Below are 17,167 nucleotides of genomic sequence, written 5' to 3' on the forward strand. Positions count from 1 at the left end.
TACACACATGCATCTATTTCCCTAGAGAACTTCATTATCATCCTTGATCTTCCAAAAAATAAAATTATTCAAATACCATAAAATTCTTTAATCATAATCACATAACTTAATGTAACGTATTTTCAAAAATTAAAAAAATGTGAGAATAATATAGTAAACAATTTCATATAATATAAAAAAAAATTTAATAATTGCGTTATTACAGGTAAGATTTGAATGAATGTTTGTGTTCTTTTTATTAGGCGGCGGCGCGGCGTGCCAATGTTGAAGATGTAGGTCAACATGCGACTAGCCTGTCTATTGTTAGGTAAGTTGAGGTGGCCTTTATTAGGCGGCGGTGCGGCGTGCCAATGTTGAAGATGTAGGTCAACATGCGACTAGCCTGTCTATTGTTAGGTAAGTTGAGGTGGCCGAAAGAATTCCTAACTAACTTGTTGGATTGGGAGTCTTGTTTGGATTTTTAGACCAGTGTGGTTATCATATAACTCCATCAATTATAGATGATTTTTTTTGTTTTTTTTTTTTTTTGTGTAGCGACTAATCTGGATTCAACTTTTTAACATGTCACACGAATGCAAATGTTGATTCTTCAGTCATAAAAAAGTGACTATGTGAGTTGAACATAATTCACGTATATGACAATAACAAATTAAATTTTTGTTAATATTCTTTTGGTCAAACATGTCGCGAAACACCCAAAATGTTTGACAATATATGGTTCTTTATTTTGGGTAAGGAAGAATAATAGGTGATGGGTTTTCAAAAAAGAATAATAAGTGATGGAATATACTTGCATTAGTACTATGCATAACCTTTGTGATTGGATCAAGGCACATGATTATTGAGGAGCCAAGTAAAATAATGAGTACATTTTTTAGGTAACGGCTGGCCTGCCAAGCATGGACACGTGGTCTTCTTGAAGTTTGTCTCATGGAAAGTCCATGATTTTAATGTAAAGAAATTAGAGTAACCTAATAAAAAGCCATTCTTTCTTTCTACCCTTCTTCTCTTTTTTAAGATAAAAATGGAATTTTTATTAAAATTAAAAAAAACAAATATTAATAGTGATGGCAAGAAGAAGAAGGCACTGTGGTGCCAAAGCATTTTTCTGTGTCCAGAGCATTGATTGGAGTTAGATAATTGAATGCATACGTGTCACTTCCATGTACCCAATAGTAAAAAGCTTTTCCACAAACATCTCTTTCTCTTTCCTCCTTCAAGACAAGACTCCCAGGCACAGAAAAGAAGAGGCAAAATAAAATTTTGTAAGGGAAAAAATATCCAAAGGGAAAAGAAAGAGGGCATTGCTGCCCATACTTGGTGAGCTATCAGCAATTTGGGGTTTCTATGTTGGTGAGCATCTGTCAACTGTTAATCTAATTCATTGCAAACTACTGTAAATTTCTTGATTTTATTTTTATTTTTGTTGGATTAGAAATACCATGTGACTTTCTTGTATTTCTTTTTCCTTTTTTGTAAATTTTGTAGCTCAATATTCTTGGGGATTTTTTGGGGGGTGGGGTTGGATCTTTGTTGTGGAGGGAGGAACAAAAATTAAAGAAATACTGTATAAATTAAATTAAGAAAACCCATATTTCAAGAAGAGGTTGAGAAGTGTTGCCTTAGATCCATGAAACCCAAGTTCCATGTGGCAAAAAGGCACCATCTTTTTAGGGTTTTCCTTGTGATTCTTGGGGTTCGGGGTAGGAGGGTTGTTGATTTTCATTTTCTCTCCTAGGTTAGGTTCTTTTTCATGATCTCTTTTTCTCAGCCCCTTCTTGAAATTTATGGATAAGGCTTTGATTTTGTCCTTTTCTACTTGTTTCCCTCTATTTAAGGGTTGGTGGTAGGGATGGGATTTGGTATGCTTGGTTTGATTATCCTCTAGAAGGGAATTGGATTTTACTAGTTCAAGGTATTAGAGAGAACCCAAACTCTGCTTTGTCTTCAATTGTGTTATAAACAAGTTTAGATCCATTTACATCACTAGATCACCTCACTCATTTTTTCCTTTGTGTTCTTTCCTCTTTTTTTTTGGCTTATTTCTAGCTCTGTCCACCTTTAGTTTGCTCTTGTCAATCTTCAAATCTTCAGGAGGCTGTTGACTGAGGCCTTGTTGCTGATTTGCTGTATTTTCCTCATCATCCTTGCATTCCCACTTCACATCTTGCTTTTTATTGTACTAACCGGTGATAAGACGGGGACGGGATCAATGTTTAGGCAGAAGAAGTTGAGAAAGCTCAGGTGTGATTGACTTCTGGCTTTGCTAGATTTTTCATTTATATTGTGCTGTTAATTGCCAAAAGTGGGAATTAATGGAAGAGATGTCTCCAGCTGTTGCCGTTACCCTTAGCTTAAGTAACACGATTGTTGATAGCCCTGTAATGTCGAACCATGTGGAAATTACTAGGCTGAAACTAGTGACTGATGCTGCGAGTTTGCTTGCAGAGCCAGCATCGATATTGCATGCTGACTCCAATTCTAGTTGGGAGGGAAGTTGCAATACCGTGAAAGTTGATGTCAATATAGGTTCCTTGTTTGCATCGGGAGAGGTAGGAGGATCTGATCTCTCAGAGTCTGTGCTGAAAATTGGCAATGGTCTGACTGTTAGTGATGCCATGATTCAGGAAAATGAGTATGATGAGATTTTGTCGGTTGGGGAGGAGCCTAATGAGATTAACGGGGAGGAGTTGCTTCCTCTTGGCGCTACCTCGGAAATAAGTTTGCCCATTGCTGTCGAAATTGAAGGCATTGATAACGGGCAAATAGTTGCTAAGGTTATAAGTTTGGAGGAAAGAAGTTTCGAGAGGAAGGTGATTAACAATCTATCCTCCTTAGCGGCCTGCTCAAATGAAGGAATTTCATCCGGTCCTACAATTAAAGCATCGGTTGTGGCTCTTCCATTGCCTAGCGAGAAGGATCCTGTGAAAGGAGGCGTGAAGAGTGTTTTTGAATTGGATTGTGTACCACTCTGGGGTTCGGTGTCTATCTGTGGAAAGAGGCCGGAAATGGAAGATTCAGTGATGGCAGCCCCACACTTTATGAAAATTCCGATTAAGATGTTTGTTGGTGATCGTGTGCTGGATGGACTCGGGCAAACGTTGAGTCACCTAACTTCTCATTTTTTTGGAGTATATGATGGTCATGGAGGATCCCAGGTATGCCTCGTTTGTTATATTGTTTTTATTTAAAGAAAAAGAGAATCGTGCATGCTTCAATAAAAGCAATTTGACATGAAGTCCTTAGTCGCTTAAATGATCTACATATGAAAACTCGTTGGGAAGAAATATCCATTCAAACTTCCTATGGACTCATCTAACGAGAGAGAGAGAGAGATGTTTGATGCGTTTTTTGAAATGTCATATATTGTGTGTAACTGCACGGATAGTTTATGGTTTAAACAGCATTTCAAAAAATATTCAACTCTTCAAGTTTTTATGGCTTGGGAGCATTTGTCTTGCAGGTTGCCAACTACTGTCGTGAACGAATCCATCTGGCTTTAGCCGAGGAGTTGGAAATGCCCAAAGATTATTCAATAAGCGGTAATACAAGCTGCTTGGACACTCGGCAATTGTTGTGGGAGAAAGTCTTTAGAAACTGCTTTCTGAAGGTCGATGATGAAGTTGGAGGAAAAGTGGAGAGAGGCGGCCCGGGAGATGATGTGAGTGCCTCTGCTTGCACATCCGACCCTATTGCCCCTGAAACCGTAGGATCTACAGCTGTGGTTGCAGTGATTTCTTCGTCCCATATTGTCGTTGCAAACTGTGGGGATTCAAGAGCTGTGCTTTATCGTGGGAAAGAAGCTATGGCTTTGTCAATTGATCACAAAGTACGGCATATTGTTAACTGCTAATCTTTCACATTATCGTTCTTCACCAGCAGGGTTTTTAGAGAAAACGCATCTTATTTCTTCCTTTCATTGATATGATTTTTCTCAGCCTAATCGAGAAGATGAGTATGCACGAATTGAAGCATCCGGTGGCAGGGTCATACAGTGGAATGGACATCGCGTTTTTGGTGTCCTCGCAATGTCAAGGTCCATTGGTAAGTAGACATTTAAGACAATAAGAATCTTAATACTATATGCTTCTCGGCCTGACCACCTCGGTTTTCCTCAGGCGACAGGTACCTGAAACCATGGATTATACCAGAACCAGAAGTCATGTTTATTCCCCGAGCTAGAGAAGACGAATGCCTAGTCTTGGCTAGCGACGGGTTGTGGGATGTCATGACAAACGAGGAAGCGTGTGAGGCAGCCCGAAAAAAGATTCTGATTTGGCACAAAAAGAACGGTTCAAACCATTTCGACAGGGGCACGGGAGTTGATCCTGCTGCACAAGCTGCAGCAGAGTACCTATCCATGCTTGCTCTCCAGAAAGGAAGCAGAGACAACATCTCCATTATTGTAGTGGACTTGAAAGCTCAAAGGAAGTTCAAGACCAAATCATAAAGACTTAAAGTAACACTCTGGCTCACCATTATTCAGCCCTAATACAATTCATGTAAGGCATGAATTTACACTGTCATTATTACATATAATTTTGGTCCATTCATTTTTCATATGGGCTTAAAGTGTGTGTAGGGGAATAGTGCTTAGTATGTATTCATAGAAAACAGTTTAACAGATGACCCTTTTCCTAATTTTTGCTTTTCATACACTGGCAATATGTTTATGTAAATCTAGTTGTGTTGTAGAAACAGTGAGCTGTAAAATCTCTTGAATTTAGCCCATGAATGTTCTTGCATCTAGCAACCAAAGTTCAGGAATGTTGCAGAGTTGTGATTTCAGATTGTTATTACTGCATCTCTCTGTACAGATGAATGAATCTTCTTTTATTTTCGGTGTCGAGGGAAAAACCCAACTACTAACCGAAGGTATGCACGAGACAAATTCTGCCTTGTGACCCTAACCAGCAAAGGACCACAAAGAGGTAAATCAGCCTAGATTACCCGTTGTCAATAGCTGACCTGCTCAAATCAAGAAGGCCAATAGGCTACTTTTATTGAAAGTCAAACTTGAAATCTTGTGATTATCAAGCCAACAGTCAGACTAACGAAGAATGTATCTTTATCTTTAACAGGAGAAAGGCAAATTGTAAATTGATAGAATAAACCATGATTGTATTAAATGGAGCACAAGCTGCCCAGTCACATGCAGAAATGTCTAAACAAAAATGCCTGAAACTGGCTATGGTTTTTAAAACACAAGAAAAATATTCAAATGCTTCATCTACCTTCGCCTTTTCCTTTTTATTATGAATTGCAGAGGGACAGGGAGTGTGGCTAGAGGCACTCGCTTCTCGTGAACGAATTTGCAACCCAGTAACTCAAAACGAGGCCTTAAATCTCCAACACTCATTCTGAGATCTTTGGCTATGTCTGATGGATCACTTCGGAAATTGTCAGCGTATAATGTGAGAACAAGTACATAACTGATGAGGAGATCAATTTTTTCAGCAGGAAGTCTCTTCGACACTGAAACACCAAACAGTGACGAGAATTTCTGGGCCAACATGCCTGGAATTTTGTGATGCTTTGCAGAAGAAATGCCATCCAAAGAATGCTTATCCTTGAACTTAACAAGATGAGTAATGTATGAAAAAATCCCAGCCATTCTTCGCTTCTGTGTCTCATCCTGTAACATAATTGAAAGTAAAAGGTGTAACTGCAATTTAAACAGACATTTTTGCTGCACAGAAACATTATGATTTCAACAAATAATAGTAGCAAAAAGTGATTTCTGCAATGAACATCACCCCCAACCCTGTGAGGCAATAAGTACACTACATTCTGATTATGGCTAACACATACCAAGAGAAATGAATACTGATCAACTAATATGTAATATCCTTGTTAAATGAACTAGATCGCTCCCTATCCAGTCAATCTGAGATAATCCATCTTAGAAACACAAAATGTTATTCCATGTATCACGTGATTCACGTCTCCTCATAGTTGCATACAATCACAGTAGGCATAGTAACTTCCTTTATTACCCATAGACTAGAAAATAAAATTCAAAAATGTAAAACACTTATGGTGAAATGTGAACACTATAATTGTTATTACCTTAATATCTGCCAATTTATACGTTCTGTTGCATACAAAGCTCGGAAAAACATCAAGCGGAATGCTTTCTCCAGCTTCCAAAACATCAAAGATATCTGAGAGGTAATCCCACTCTCCCTTGGCAATAATCTTGTCCAGTGGATATGCCGCCTGAGGTGTAGTGGCAGCCAAATCATGTGGTGGGATATTGCGGCCACCATCTGTTGCGGTGATGGCAATGTTAAGAGCTTCTTGATTTATCAGCTCATTCCCTTCAACATGCTGGGCACCGGCATCTGCTTGTTCCCGCAAAGTATCAAGTTTCTTAGCCTGCAATGCAATCGCCATCATAAGTCAAAACATCAAATACTCCTTAATAAATTCAGAACCATACTTCAATTTTCCTATTCCAGGTGAAGCCATGAAGGCCTAGGGGCAAGACAATAGCTAACTTAACTCCACTTTTGGCTATGGAATGTAAAAATTGTTGATAAAGAAAATATTTTTCCTACAATTTGCCACAAACAGATTGTCTCTGATAGAAAAATCATAAAAAGAATACCTTTCTAATAGATTTCTTGTTAGAGTACATTTCAGTTAAAGCTCTGGTTTTCTGAGCCTTTTCCTCTGCAGTGAGCTGTTTCTTTTCCATATTTTCATCTTCTGGTATGTCAACTCCTGCAACCTTAGGATCCAATCTAATAACCTAGACAGAGAAGAGGCAAAATCCATGAATAATTTAGAAGCATATATACAGAATACAGCACTAATATATACATATATCCCCAAAAACAACTAAAACTAACCTTGTTTCCAGCAATAGGAACAATCTTAAGCGTTTGGGACTCCTTGTCGAACACTCCAATCGCGTAATTACAGAGCTGAGGAGCCGTAGCCTCGCCGGAATAATTCGTCCCAACGAAATCCACCGGGGAGCCATTCTGGCTCACGGTGAGCTGTAACCTATTACTCCTTTTGGTATTTCTGTAAACCCTAACAGTGGCCTCCGATTGCTGGGCAGAATTTGTTGTTAACGGATCGTAACCTGACGCAAAGTAGCCGACAATCGGGGAGATTTTATCTGGTTCTGAGCTCAAAGTTTGCATCTTCACAGTCAGCGTCTCCTCCTCTCCTTTCTGCTTCTCGTTTTCAGGTTCTTCGTATGGTATAGGGTTTTCCACATCCATTTTCTTCTTCTTTTCCTTCTTCCCCATTAGCGTCTCCTCCTCTCCTTTCTGCTTCTCGTTTTCAGCTTCTTCTTCATATGGTATAGGGTTTTCCTCATCCAGCTTCTTCTTCTTCTCCTTCTTCCCCATTGTTGAAGATTCCTGCTTCGCGGCGGCGAATGCTAGGGTTTAGTGGCGATCGAGCTACTTAGGTCAGCTGTTACGCCCCCATTGTTTTCCAAATTTAAAATATTTTTTAAATTTTGTTTTAACAAATTTAAATTAAATCATTATTAAGAGGTTTAGTGATCAAACCCTTTTGGTTGCACTTTTATTTAATAAATTCTCCCTACATTTTAGTGATGAAATAAATCTTGATTTGTGAAATTTATTTATACTACATTCTATTGATGAAATAAATTTTGATTTGTGAAAGTTATTTACGTATGAAAATATATGTTAACTGAAACTAGGTTTTTTTGGGCATGCCCCGGGCCTGTAATAGGACCAAGCATGCCGCCACCACAACAAGCACCCCACCACTTATTATTATTATTATTATTATTATTATTATTATTATCAAGCTAAATTAATCAAATTGTGTTAGTTGATATTTGATACGAAGTATTTGATACCACAATGTATTACTTGTTTTGATTAATGAATACTACTAAACTAAAAGTGACAAATATTTAACATTAGTAGTAAAACTGATTAAATTTAAAATATATAATTACGTGCATTTTGTTGTATAAATAAGTAGATTATTATTATTTTTATTTCATAACCCAAAATTCAATAAATATGAAATTACGAATGCAAGTTGATGGGAGTGAAAGCTGTGTGCGAGAGCAGAGCGATTGTTGATAAAGCGTTGGTTCCGCGTTTTAACTTACACTTTTCTGAGTTGTTACGTTCTGCCAAACCCAAAATAATAACATATTTTTACTGGACTTTCCTCTTTTGTGAGCTGTAACCTGTAAGTGGTGTGCAATTTGGATTCATATAAACATTTTTGAATAGTCTCTAACTCTTTCATTAAGTATAACATTTACTTTTTTAATCATAAAATTTCAGTTTTAGTTTCATAATTATTATAATATTATGGAATAAGGGTTAAATAGTTCACTCAACTGCACATCAAACTGCAATTTGACCATCGAACTCAAAAAAATACAATTCAGTCCCTGAACAACACAAACTCATGCAATTTAACTCAAAATGACTTATTTACGTGAAAATATGCTAACAAAACCTTCGTCTTTATGACCAGCTATATGTCAATTGGTCGTACACTATTAAGAAGAGCATATAATGTTAGTCTAATTCTTGTCAGACACAAATATCGATATATCATTGTCTGATTCAGATATGAGTTAAGAACTTGGGACGCTCCTCTATTTCATCCATGATAGTAGGCTAGAGTCGTTGTGATATATTTCATCAAGCTTAAACTTGTAACTTTATGTTTATTTATCAAATGTTTTCATGGGATAGAGTGTAACACGTACGTTAAAATGGAGATGGACTCCATGGCAGCTCATATCTGATTCTAAAACCTGTGGTCAATTACCATATGATTGGCCTACGCGGTTTCCATTCGCCGGCTGTCATACTTATAGACAACATGTGACCTTACATTCTTCCTCTGTCCTGTAGTGCATGAATATGTACTATGTTACAGCTGATCCATCCAGCGTCCACATTTGTACAACAATTTTATTGTTTTTTTTTTTTATCCGTATATTGTTTTTTTTTATTAGAAAATTTCATTCGTGTATAATAACTTACAAATCACGCAAGAGATGTAAAACATATTAGAAAGATCACGTATAATAAGCTATGCTGAGAAGTTATTAACAAGAGTCAAATTAATAACTTTATAGCAATAATCATATTTTATTCATTCGGACAGAAGTATTTGTGAATTTTTATATTATATGTGTTCACATGTTTTTTCTAGCTAGGACACAGTCCAAATATCATGATAGTTTATGATTGAGGAGAGCTTGCTTTAATTATTTATAGTTTCAACATGACATACATGAGTTATAAAGATTCAAACTTTATACACAATAGTATGTCTAGAAACATTTTAGATTGATGTACCTACCAAATTTTTGTATGTATTGTACTATTTGGATTACTTAATGTACATATCAATTTGAAACAATAAATGACTTAAATTTAAAGAAATATGACGAATTACCTTGTGGTTAAGTGGCATTAAGTCACACATAGGTTGAGAAAATATATATGAACAAATATTACAATATAATAGGGTTAATAGTATTCAATTTTTTTTAAAAGAAATAGTATGTTGAATAGAGTTATTGATACATATTTTCGGATGAGAGGAAATTTGTAGTCAATATCTAAGAATGTGTACGGGGTAAACTTAACTTTTGTGTAATAGTCCGTAAATCATACAAGAGATGTAAACTTCACTAGTTATGATTGCTTTTGGCCATTTGGTGATATTGTCATCACTATTAGTGCATGACTATAAAAAAGTGTCTGTATAGGTAGTGCATGATTTATATTGTTCTCATCTGTAGTTTTTCGGTGAGAACCCCAATAAAACTTACCAAATTTTGCAACATAACTTGTGAATGATCAATATCTACAAGCAAAAATGCTTATTCACATGACATGCTCATGTAAAAAGAGTGATTTTTGTCTACAAGCTTTATTCACTAGCAAATCATGTCATGAAATCCCGTCGCGAAATTTCAGTAGAAGAACCAAAAGTGAGAAAACAACAAAATTAGTTCACATGATCTTTATATTATTACACCCATAACAAAAACGAAAATTCTATACACACTCCAATTTCTTATTTCTAACTTTTACTTCTTTTGGCCCTTTGGCTAACTGCAAGGTTCAGACCCATCAACTCTACGTACACAAATATTGATATAGGCACTTGTATTGGAATCCACAAAAAAAAAAAAAAAAAAANTTATCCGTATATTGTTTTTTTTTATTAGAAAATTTCATTCGTGTATAATAACTTACAAATCACGCAAGAGATGTAAAACATATTAGAAAGATCACGTATAATAAGCTATGCTGAGAAGTTATTAACAAGAGTCAAATTAATAACTTTATAGCAATAATCATATTTTATTCATTCGGACAGAAGTATTTGTGAATTTTTATATTATATGTGTTCACATGTTTTTTCTAGCTAGGACACAGTCCAAATATCATGATAGTTTATGATTGAGGAGAGCTTGCTTTAATTATTTATAGTTTCAACATGACATACATGAGTTATAAAGATTCAAACTTTATACACAATAGTATGTCTAGAAACATTTTAGATTGATGTACCTACCAAATTTTTGTATGTATTGTACTATTTGGATTACTTAATGTACATATCAATTTGAAACAATAAATGACTTAAATTTAAAGAAATATGACGAATTACCTTGTGGTTAAGTGGCATTAAGTCACACATAGGTTGAGAAAATATATATGAACAAATATTACAATATAATAGGGTTAATAGTATTCAATTTTTTTTAAAAGAAATAGTATGTTGAATAGAGTTATTGATACATATTTTCGGATGAGAGGAAATTTGTAGTCAATATCTAAGAATGTGTACGGGGTAAACTTAACTTTTGTGTAATAGTCCGTAAATCATACAAGAGATGTAAACTTCACTAGTTATGATTGCTTTTGGCCATTTGGTGATATTGTCATCACTATTAGTGCATGACTATAAAAAAGTGTCTGTATAGGTAGTGCATGATTTATATTGTTCTCATCTGTAGTTTTTCGGTGAGAACCCCAATAAAACTTACCAAATTTTGCAACATAACTTGTGAATGATCAATATCTACAAGCAAAAATGCTTATTCACATGACATGCTCATGTAAAAAGAGTGATTTTTGTCTACAAGCTTTATTCACTAGCAAATCATGTCATGAAATCCCGTCGCGAAATTTCAGTAGAAGAACCAAAAGTGAGAAAACAACAAAATTAGTTCACATGATCTTTATATTATTACACCCATAACAAAAACGAAAATTCTATACACACTCCAATTTCTTATTTCTAACTTTTACTTCTTTTGGCCCTTTGGCTAACTGCAAGGTTCAGACCCATCAACTCTACGTACACAAATATTGATATAGGCACTTGTATTGGAATCCAAAAAAAAAAAAAAAAAAAAGTAGCTTATCAGTGCCCACCCGCTACATCAAAAAATAAAATGTATGTAAATAGTAAGATATAAGAATTCATATACTCCGTAGTAGAATTCCTCGAAAATGTCACTAAAATTGTAATATCTTGAGAAATACTCGATTGAGTATAAGTGGAATAAACTATAGGTATTATTTGAACTTGGTATGTACTTTAGCTAATAATATTTTATACGATTAATAATCAATGTCAAAGACAAACCACTTAAATTGATTAATAATTGGATAATATTCAATCTTTCCTATTAGCACCACTGTAGCATTCCAACCTCACAAGCTATCATTACCTACGCCACAACCTTATAAAAAAACATTATCGTAGTAGTTCACAACGTAACATTATATTCATACGAATACCATTTCCTTAAAGCAAAAGCAAAGAAAAAAAGCTTTCTTTTTTGTTCTCAAAAGCTCTCCCCTGTCGGAAAAGAAGCGATCGATAAGCTATAAGAGATGGAAGAAGACGGCGGGGAAAGCGGCACTCCGTTCTGGGTACAAAGCAACGCCGGCGGCCGCCGAGGCGATGGGGTTCGCCGCCGTGTTGAGTCTGCGGTTTTCAACTCCGGGATCTTGGTGTTTCTTCTGGTTGTGGGGGCCGTTTTCTTCATCGTTTTTGTTCTTCCTTGGACGGCGTCGTTTAGCAGCGGTTTGTTTAGGGCGAGTAGTGTGAAGAAGAGCTGGGATTCGGTGAATGTGGTTCTGGTTTTTCTGGCGATAGTGTTTGGGGTTCTTAGTAGGAGTAAGAATGAGTTTCAGAAATCGAATCCGGGGACGCCGGTTTGGTATGGGTATAGGGAGGAAGAAGGTCGGAGATCGAATCCGGCGGGGTTTGATCGGTGGGTTGAGAGCTCCGATCGGAGATCGTTTAACGGCGGCGGTGGGGGTTTGCGGCGGAGTTTTAGCTCGTACCCTGATCTCTGTGAAATGTCGCCACGGTGGGTCTCCGCCGATGATCAGTGGCGGTTTTATGACGATACCCGAGTTGACGCTTCTCGTGTCTATGATTCCGGCCAGCTTTTCCGGCGCCGGAGCTGGAGGGACGTTGATTGGGTTCCGGAGGTAGAAAGTAATAAGATTGTTTATGTTGATACAGTTAAGGAAACTCCATTACCAGCCCCTTCATCTCCTCCGCCGCCGCCGGCGGCTGTTCCTGAACCCGTATATAAAGATTTGGCTGCTCCAGAACACGTAGCTCCAGAACCCGTATATAAAGTTGAATCAAAAAGGAAGACTAGAGCACACAAGAAGCCTGTGACGCCATCGCCACCGGCAGCATCTCCGCCGCCGCCGCCTCCTCCGCCGCCTTTGCCGCATTATGTGGAGCCAAAGAGCAGTAAAAGTGAACGGAAGAGAAGTAGTAGCAGTGGGACTAAGGGGTTTATTATAAGTTCTCTGTATCACAAAAGGAAGAGAAAGCAGAGATCACAGAGCGTAGACAATTTGGATGCGCTCCTCCATACATCACAGCCACCGCCTCTGCATTTCCAGTTTCCTCCGCCGTCTCCGCCACCACCGCCGCCGCCGCCGCCACCGCCGCCGCCGCCGCCACCGCCCTCTGTTTTCCAAAATTTATTTTCTTCCAAGAAAACCAAACGAAAGAAAAACGTCATCCTCGCCGCCACTCCACCTCCATCCGTCCCACCTCCACCACCGCCTCCGCCGCCGCAGGCGGCGGCGGCGGCCAATCCACGGCGGACATCAAGGCCCAACGCCGGAGCTCCAACAGTCAGCAGGCATAGAGCGGAACCAGAGGACGAGAAACGCCGCAACATCGGAGGAGAGTCGCCGTTGATCCCAATCCCGCCGCCGCCTCCGCCGCCGCCGTTCTTCAAAAAGTCGGCGTGGAAGTTCGTGGTGCAAGGTGACTATGTAAGGATAGACAGCCTAGAAAGCTCGCGCTCCGGGTCGCCGGACCTTGACGAGTTGGAGTCCGATGTCACTCCGACGGCGGCGGAGGGCGGCGGTGACCGTACGCCGTTTCCACCGTCGCCGTTGTTCTGCCCCAGCCCGGACGTGAACACTAAAGCTGAAAACTTTATCTCAAAGTTCAGAGCTGGGCTTAAGCTGGAGAAGATGAACTCCATGAAAAAACAAGGTTTGGGCTTGTCCAATCTAGGCCCATCTTCAGAGCTTAGTTAAATAACTGATTTAAAATTTTTTTTTTATTTCTCATTTTTTTTTCTTATTTAATCATTTGATTGATTGGTTTGATTTTTCTTTCTTTCTTTTTTTCTCCATATTTTATACACACGTTTTTAGATTATTTGATGGTCTCTGGTTTCATGGTGTACACTGTACAGACAAGTAGAAGATTGAATAAATTTGGTTTGATTTTTGAGGTTTTGAGGAACTTATTGAGTAAGGATTGAATAATTGATGACTGATTTGCTAAATTTAATAATCGATGATTAATTTTTTAGTTTCGTTATAGTCGAGGTATCATTTTGAGCATTAACTTTATTTTATATATTGTGTTGAACATTCACATTGGATTCTAGGGCATTTTACTGTTGCGAGATTGAAGGTAAGTGGTACTTATAATAGTCTAGGTTTAAGAATTAATCAATATAGGACAAATGGTTGTTGGTGTTTGGTGGATATTTGATATTGATAGTTTGAAAAGTGGTGCTATTTTGTGGACTATATATGAGTAAAGTCCAGCTCCATTATTTTATCCAGACCAAGTCCCAGTTTTTATGCATTGTTATCAGAACAAACAAGACTACAAACTTTGATTTGTGGTTCTTTACAAAAGTAGTTTTGTATTGTTTAGGATGATACTTATAAGAAAGTTCATAATCATTACTCAAAAGTATGTTGGGTAAACTCGTCGTGTGATCAAAATCAGTTTAAGTTATCAAATATTATTGTCCGGCTAATTTGACTAGGTTGCTCAAATTATTTTCTATTTCACTCAACTGATTCCTTGTTTCATTGGTTAAGAACATAATATTATATGTCTTAGTAGCTTCAAATTGCTGTCTTTACCACAAGAAAATTAAATTCCATGCGTTTCAGTTTGATTATATTCTTCAACTAACATTCTTTGCTCATAAACCAAAGTCATGTTTTATTCGCTGGAATTGGCACTTTTTTGAGTTAATAGTGATATAATACTCAATTATAGGTGCATTTACTATATAGTTAATTTATTAGCTTAGGGTTCTTGAAATGCCATTGTTAATTTATTAGCTTAGGTTTTTTTTTTTTTTTTTTTTTTAAGGTAAACATAGTTATTCCATTAATTCATAACATAAAGCGTTTACATCAACGATCAATGAAATGGTAAACCATTCCTTACAGTCAGACATAGAAACAACTTTTCTAACTATGCTATAGAAAACTTGAATCGCAGATTGTTTCATAACTATGAAGCTATGTTCCTTCAAGGAGCTTAAAGCTTCATCAAAGATCTGAGTCTTCGTCATCATTCTTTTTTGCTCGCCCAGGATAAGATCAGCACTTGCCGAAACCAAACTAAACGATTTATGCTAATGATAATGAAAAGCTCGTGAAAGTAACGAGAGGAAAAAAGCCCGTGAAAGTAATGAGAGGAAAACACAATAATAGAGAAAATAAAAAGTGGTAAAGCCAAAGTAGGGTTGGGAGTTCAAGACTACCAAGACAAACCCCAATACCTACCTACTATTATTTTATTCAAAGGGAAAGAAAACGGAAGAAGAAGATCTGTGGCGGTGGTCGGAGGCGGACGGAGCTGCGACAGTGGTCGAGGCAAAAGAAGAGCGAGAGCAAACGTAGAAGGTGATCAAAACCGCCGGCTCAAAGCTCCATTAGAGCTCCGGCCGGAGGCCGGCGATGGAAGCCGAAGTTGAGCAGCAGAAGAGAAAGGCTTTTTGTTTTAGAGAGAAAAAAAAAAACCCTAGATAAGTTATCGGTGTATTATTAGCTTAGGGTTCTAAAAACGAGAATTCAATATCTTTTGAATTTTGTACGTTTAGGTTAAACTAACAATCACATGCATGAGGATATTTGACTATCTTTTTTTTTTTTTTTTTTTTTTTTTTTTAAGATTGAATATAATGTCTATAGTAAATATATAGTTGGATGGCCAGGTTTGGATAAAATTAAAATATTTTCCTCTTCAAGAATAAATAAATAAATAATTGAGGGGAATAGTGATTGAAGGAAAATTTCATTGTATCACTATCATTCATAAATAAGTGTCATTTCCCCCTTTTTAAAAAGAAAAGAAGCAAGACTTGCCAAACAATAATGAATTTGTTTAACCACTATTGTGCCCTAAATATCACTATTTTCGACGGAAATCAGAACATCGAAAATTAGAGATCATATCTGATTTTCAAAATCGAAAACCACAACACTAGTTTCCGGTGCGAAAAGCAATTTTCGGTCGTGGAATTTCGTCCCCACAACTGGAATTCTAAAAATCATTTTTGATCGGCGACAATAAGGTGAAGAAGGTTGCAATTTCTCTTTGGTAGCAAGAAGATGAAGAAGTCTAAACTATAGAAGATGAAGAAGTAGCCCAAGAGGAAAAATATAGCGGGAATATAATCCTGAAATTCATTTTCCATTGACTCTAATTTACCTCTCTTTACCAACCACCGAAAACTCAAAAACACACTCTTAATCACCCTTACAAGACAATAATGAATAATTGTTGCCTTAGGAAACAAAGTATTATTTTATACATATAAAATATCAAACACAGTAGTACTATTGCATTCATAGATGAGTGACTGAAATAGCATATTAACTACAGAAACTTAGATCATTATGGTTCTTATCACAAAGCGAGTTTCACTAAGTACATTCAGATAATAACTATAAATTTTTATTTTGTAAATGAACCTTATATTATTGGGGATAGAATACATAAAGTTGAAGCAGCTAGCTAGCAGTGGGCAGGGTGGGGGAGTTTGCACTTGTCGGGAAGCTGCATGGCGAGATTGGGGTCGATCCCCAGCGACGGCAGCAGCTTCGAGTTCTTGAAGGAGCAGAGACAGCGCATGTCGGCGTGGGCCAACGCCGAGCAGCAGTTCGGGGACGGCGGTGGCGGCTTCGGCGGCGTCACCGACGGCTTGCACGCCATCAAATCTTTCCCGGACATGTTGCATATGGTCTGCGCCTGCGACACCTTCACCGTTGATGTCATCATTCCGGCAGCTATCGTGGCCAACAGCACGGCCACCATCAACTTCATTTTCACAGATTAAAAGGAAAGATCGATCCAAGCAACAAATATCTTATATATGTTTAGTGATTCGATCATAAACTCTGTGTCTTTTTGTGTGTATATATAGTAGGAGTAGAGTGTCGATCGGGTTAAAGACTGAAATGTGAACAAAAAAAATTGAAATTTTTGAAAACGAAAAAATCATTTGGCAAATGAATTTCTTGTCAAATAATTTGGGGTCCAGAGATCAATGTATGTTCTCACTTGTAATGGAATATTATTTGTTAAACCAAAATACTCGTATCTTAGAAATTTTCCTATTTCACACCTGGCTCTAACTTCATCACTCCGATACCTGAAAGTACACTACTCTGAATAAAATTCACATTGTGATGACTTTAACTAACAAAAAATTACAAAAAAAAAAAAAGAATCAATTTAAAATTTTCATAATTAATGTTCAATTCAAACTAATTAAGAAGGTGATCAATGGACAGCTCTGATAAATATTCGAACCTTAGCTATAGAACACCTATGGCAATAATGGCATCCTCAACAAAATATCTAGAGTTAACTT

At 37.2% G+C, this 17,167-nt stretch overlaps 4 protein-coding genes across 9 annotated transcripts; 2 read left to right on the forward strand and 2 right to left on the reverse strand.

The window, feature by feature from the left end:
* Positions 1 to 1,112: 1,112 nt before the first annotated feature.
* Positions 1,113 to 4,796, forward strand: LOC116010221 (protein phosphatase 2C 16). 6 transcript variants are annotated; one of them, XM_031249529.1, is made up of 6 exons: positions 1,113 to 1,353; positions 2,050 to 2,552; positions 2,628 to 3,158; positions 3,464 to 3,829; positions 3,939 to 4,044; positions 4,119 to 4,796. In XM_031249529.1, the coding sequence occupies exons 2-6, from the start codon at positions 2,316 to 2,318 to the stop codon at positions 4,448 to 4,450; spliced, it is 1,572 nt and encodes a 523-aa protein (XP_031105389.1). In that variant the 5' UTR covers positions 1,113 to 1,353; positions 2,050 to 2,315; the 3' UTR covers positions 4,451 to 4,796. The 6 variants fall into 6 exon arrangements, with proteins under 6 accessions (XP_031105389.1, XP_031105387.1, XP_031105393.1 ...); XM_031249530.1 differs by having other exon boundaries at positions 1,118 to 1,353; positions 2,050 to 2,244; positions 2,449 to 3,158; XM_031249527.1 differs by having other exon boundaries at positions 1,114 to 1,353; positions 2,050 to 3,158.
* Positions 4,797 to 5,073: 277 nt separating this feature from the next.
* Positions 5,074 to 7,443, reverse strand: LOC116010222 (DNA-directed RNA polymerase I subunit rpa49). Its single transcript, XM_031249534.1, has 4 exons — positions 6,855 to 7,443; positions 6,611 to 6,754; positions 6,070 to 6,378; positions 5,074 to 5,635 (listed from the first exon to the last, which is right to left on the reverse strand). The coding sequence occupies exons 1-4, from the start codon at positions 7,362 to 7,364 to the stop codon at positions 5,231 to 5,233; spliced, it is 1,368 nt and encodes a 455-aa protein (XP_031105394.1). The 5' UTR covers positions 7,365 to 7,443; the 3' UTR covers positions 5,074 to 5,230.
* A 4,312-nt stretch (positions 7,444 to 11,755) lies between these two features.
* On the forward strand, positions 11,756 to 13,782 carry LOC116010219 (pollen-specific leucine-rich repeat extensin-like protein 1). The gene has a single exon (XM_031249526.1). The coding sequence runs from the start codon at positions 11,886 to 11,888 to the stop codon at positions 13,569 to 13,571; it is 1,686 nt and encodes a 561-aa protein (XP_031105386.1). The 5' UTR covers positions 11,756 to 11,885; the 3' UTR covers positions 13,572 to 13,782.
* A 2,273-nt stretch (positions 13,783 to 16,055) lies between these two features.
* Positions 16,056 to 16,689, reverse strand: LOC116011104 (putative lipid-transfer protein DIR1). Its single transcript, XM_031250620.1, has one exon. It carries the CDS (start codon positions 16,615 to 16,617, stop codon positions 16,309 to 16,311), a length of 309 nt encoding a protein of 102 aa, XP_031106480.1. The 5' UTR covers positions 16,618 to 16,689; the 3' UTR covers positions 16,056 to 16,308.
* Between the last annotated feature and the right edge of the window lie 478 nt (positions 16,690 to 17,167).

Source organism: Ipomoea triloba, chromosome 2 (genome assembly GCF_003576645.1).
Source record: "Ipomoea triloba cultivar NCNSP0323 chromosome 2, ASM357664v1".
Classification (NCBI taxonomy): Eukaryota; Viridiplantae; Streptophyta; class Magnoliopsida; order Solanales; family Convolvulaceae; genus Ipomoea; species Ipomoea triloba.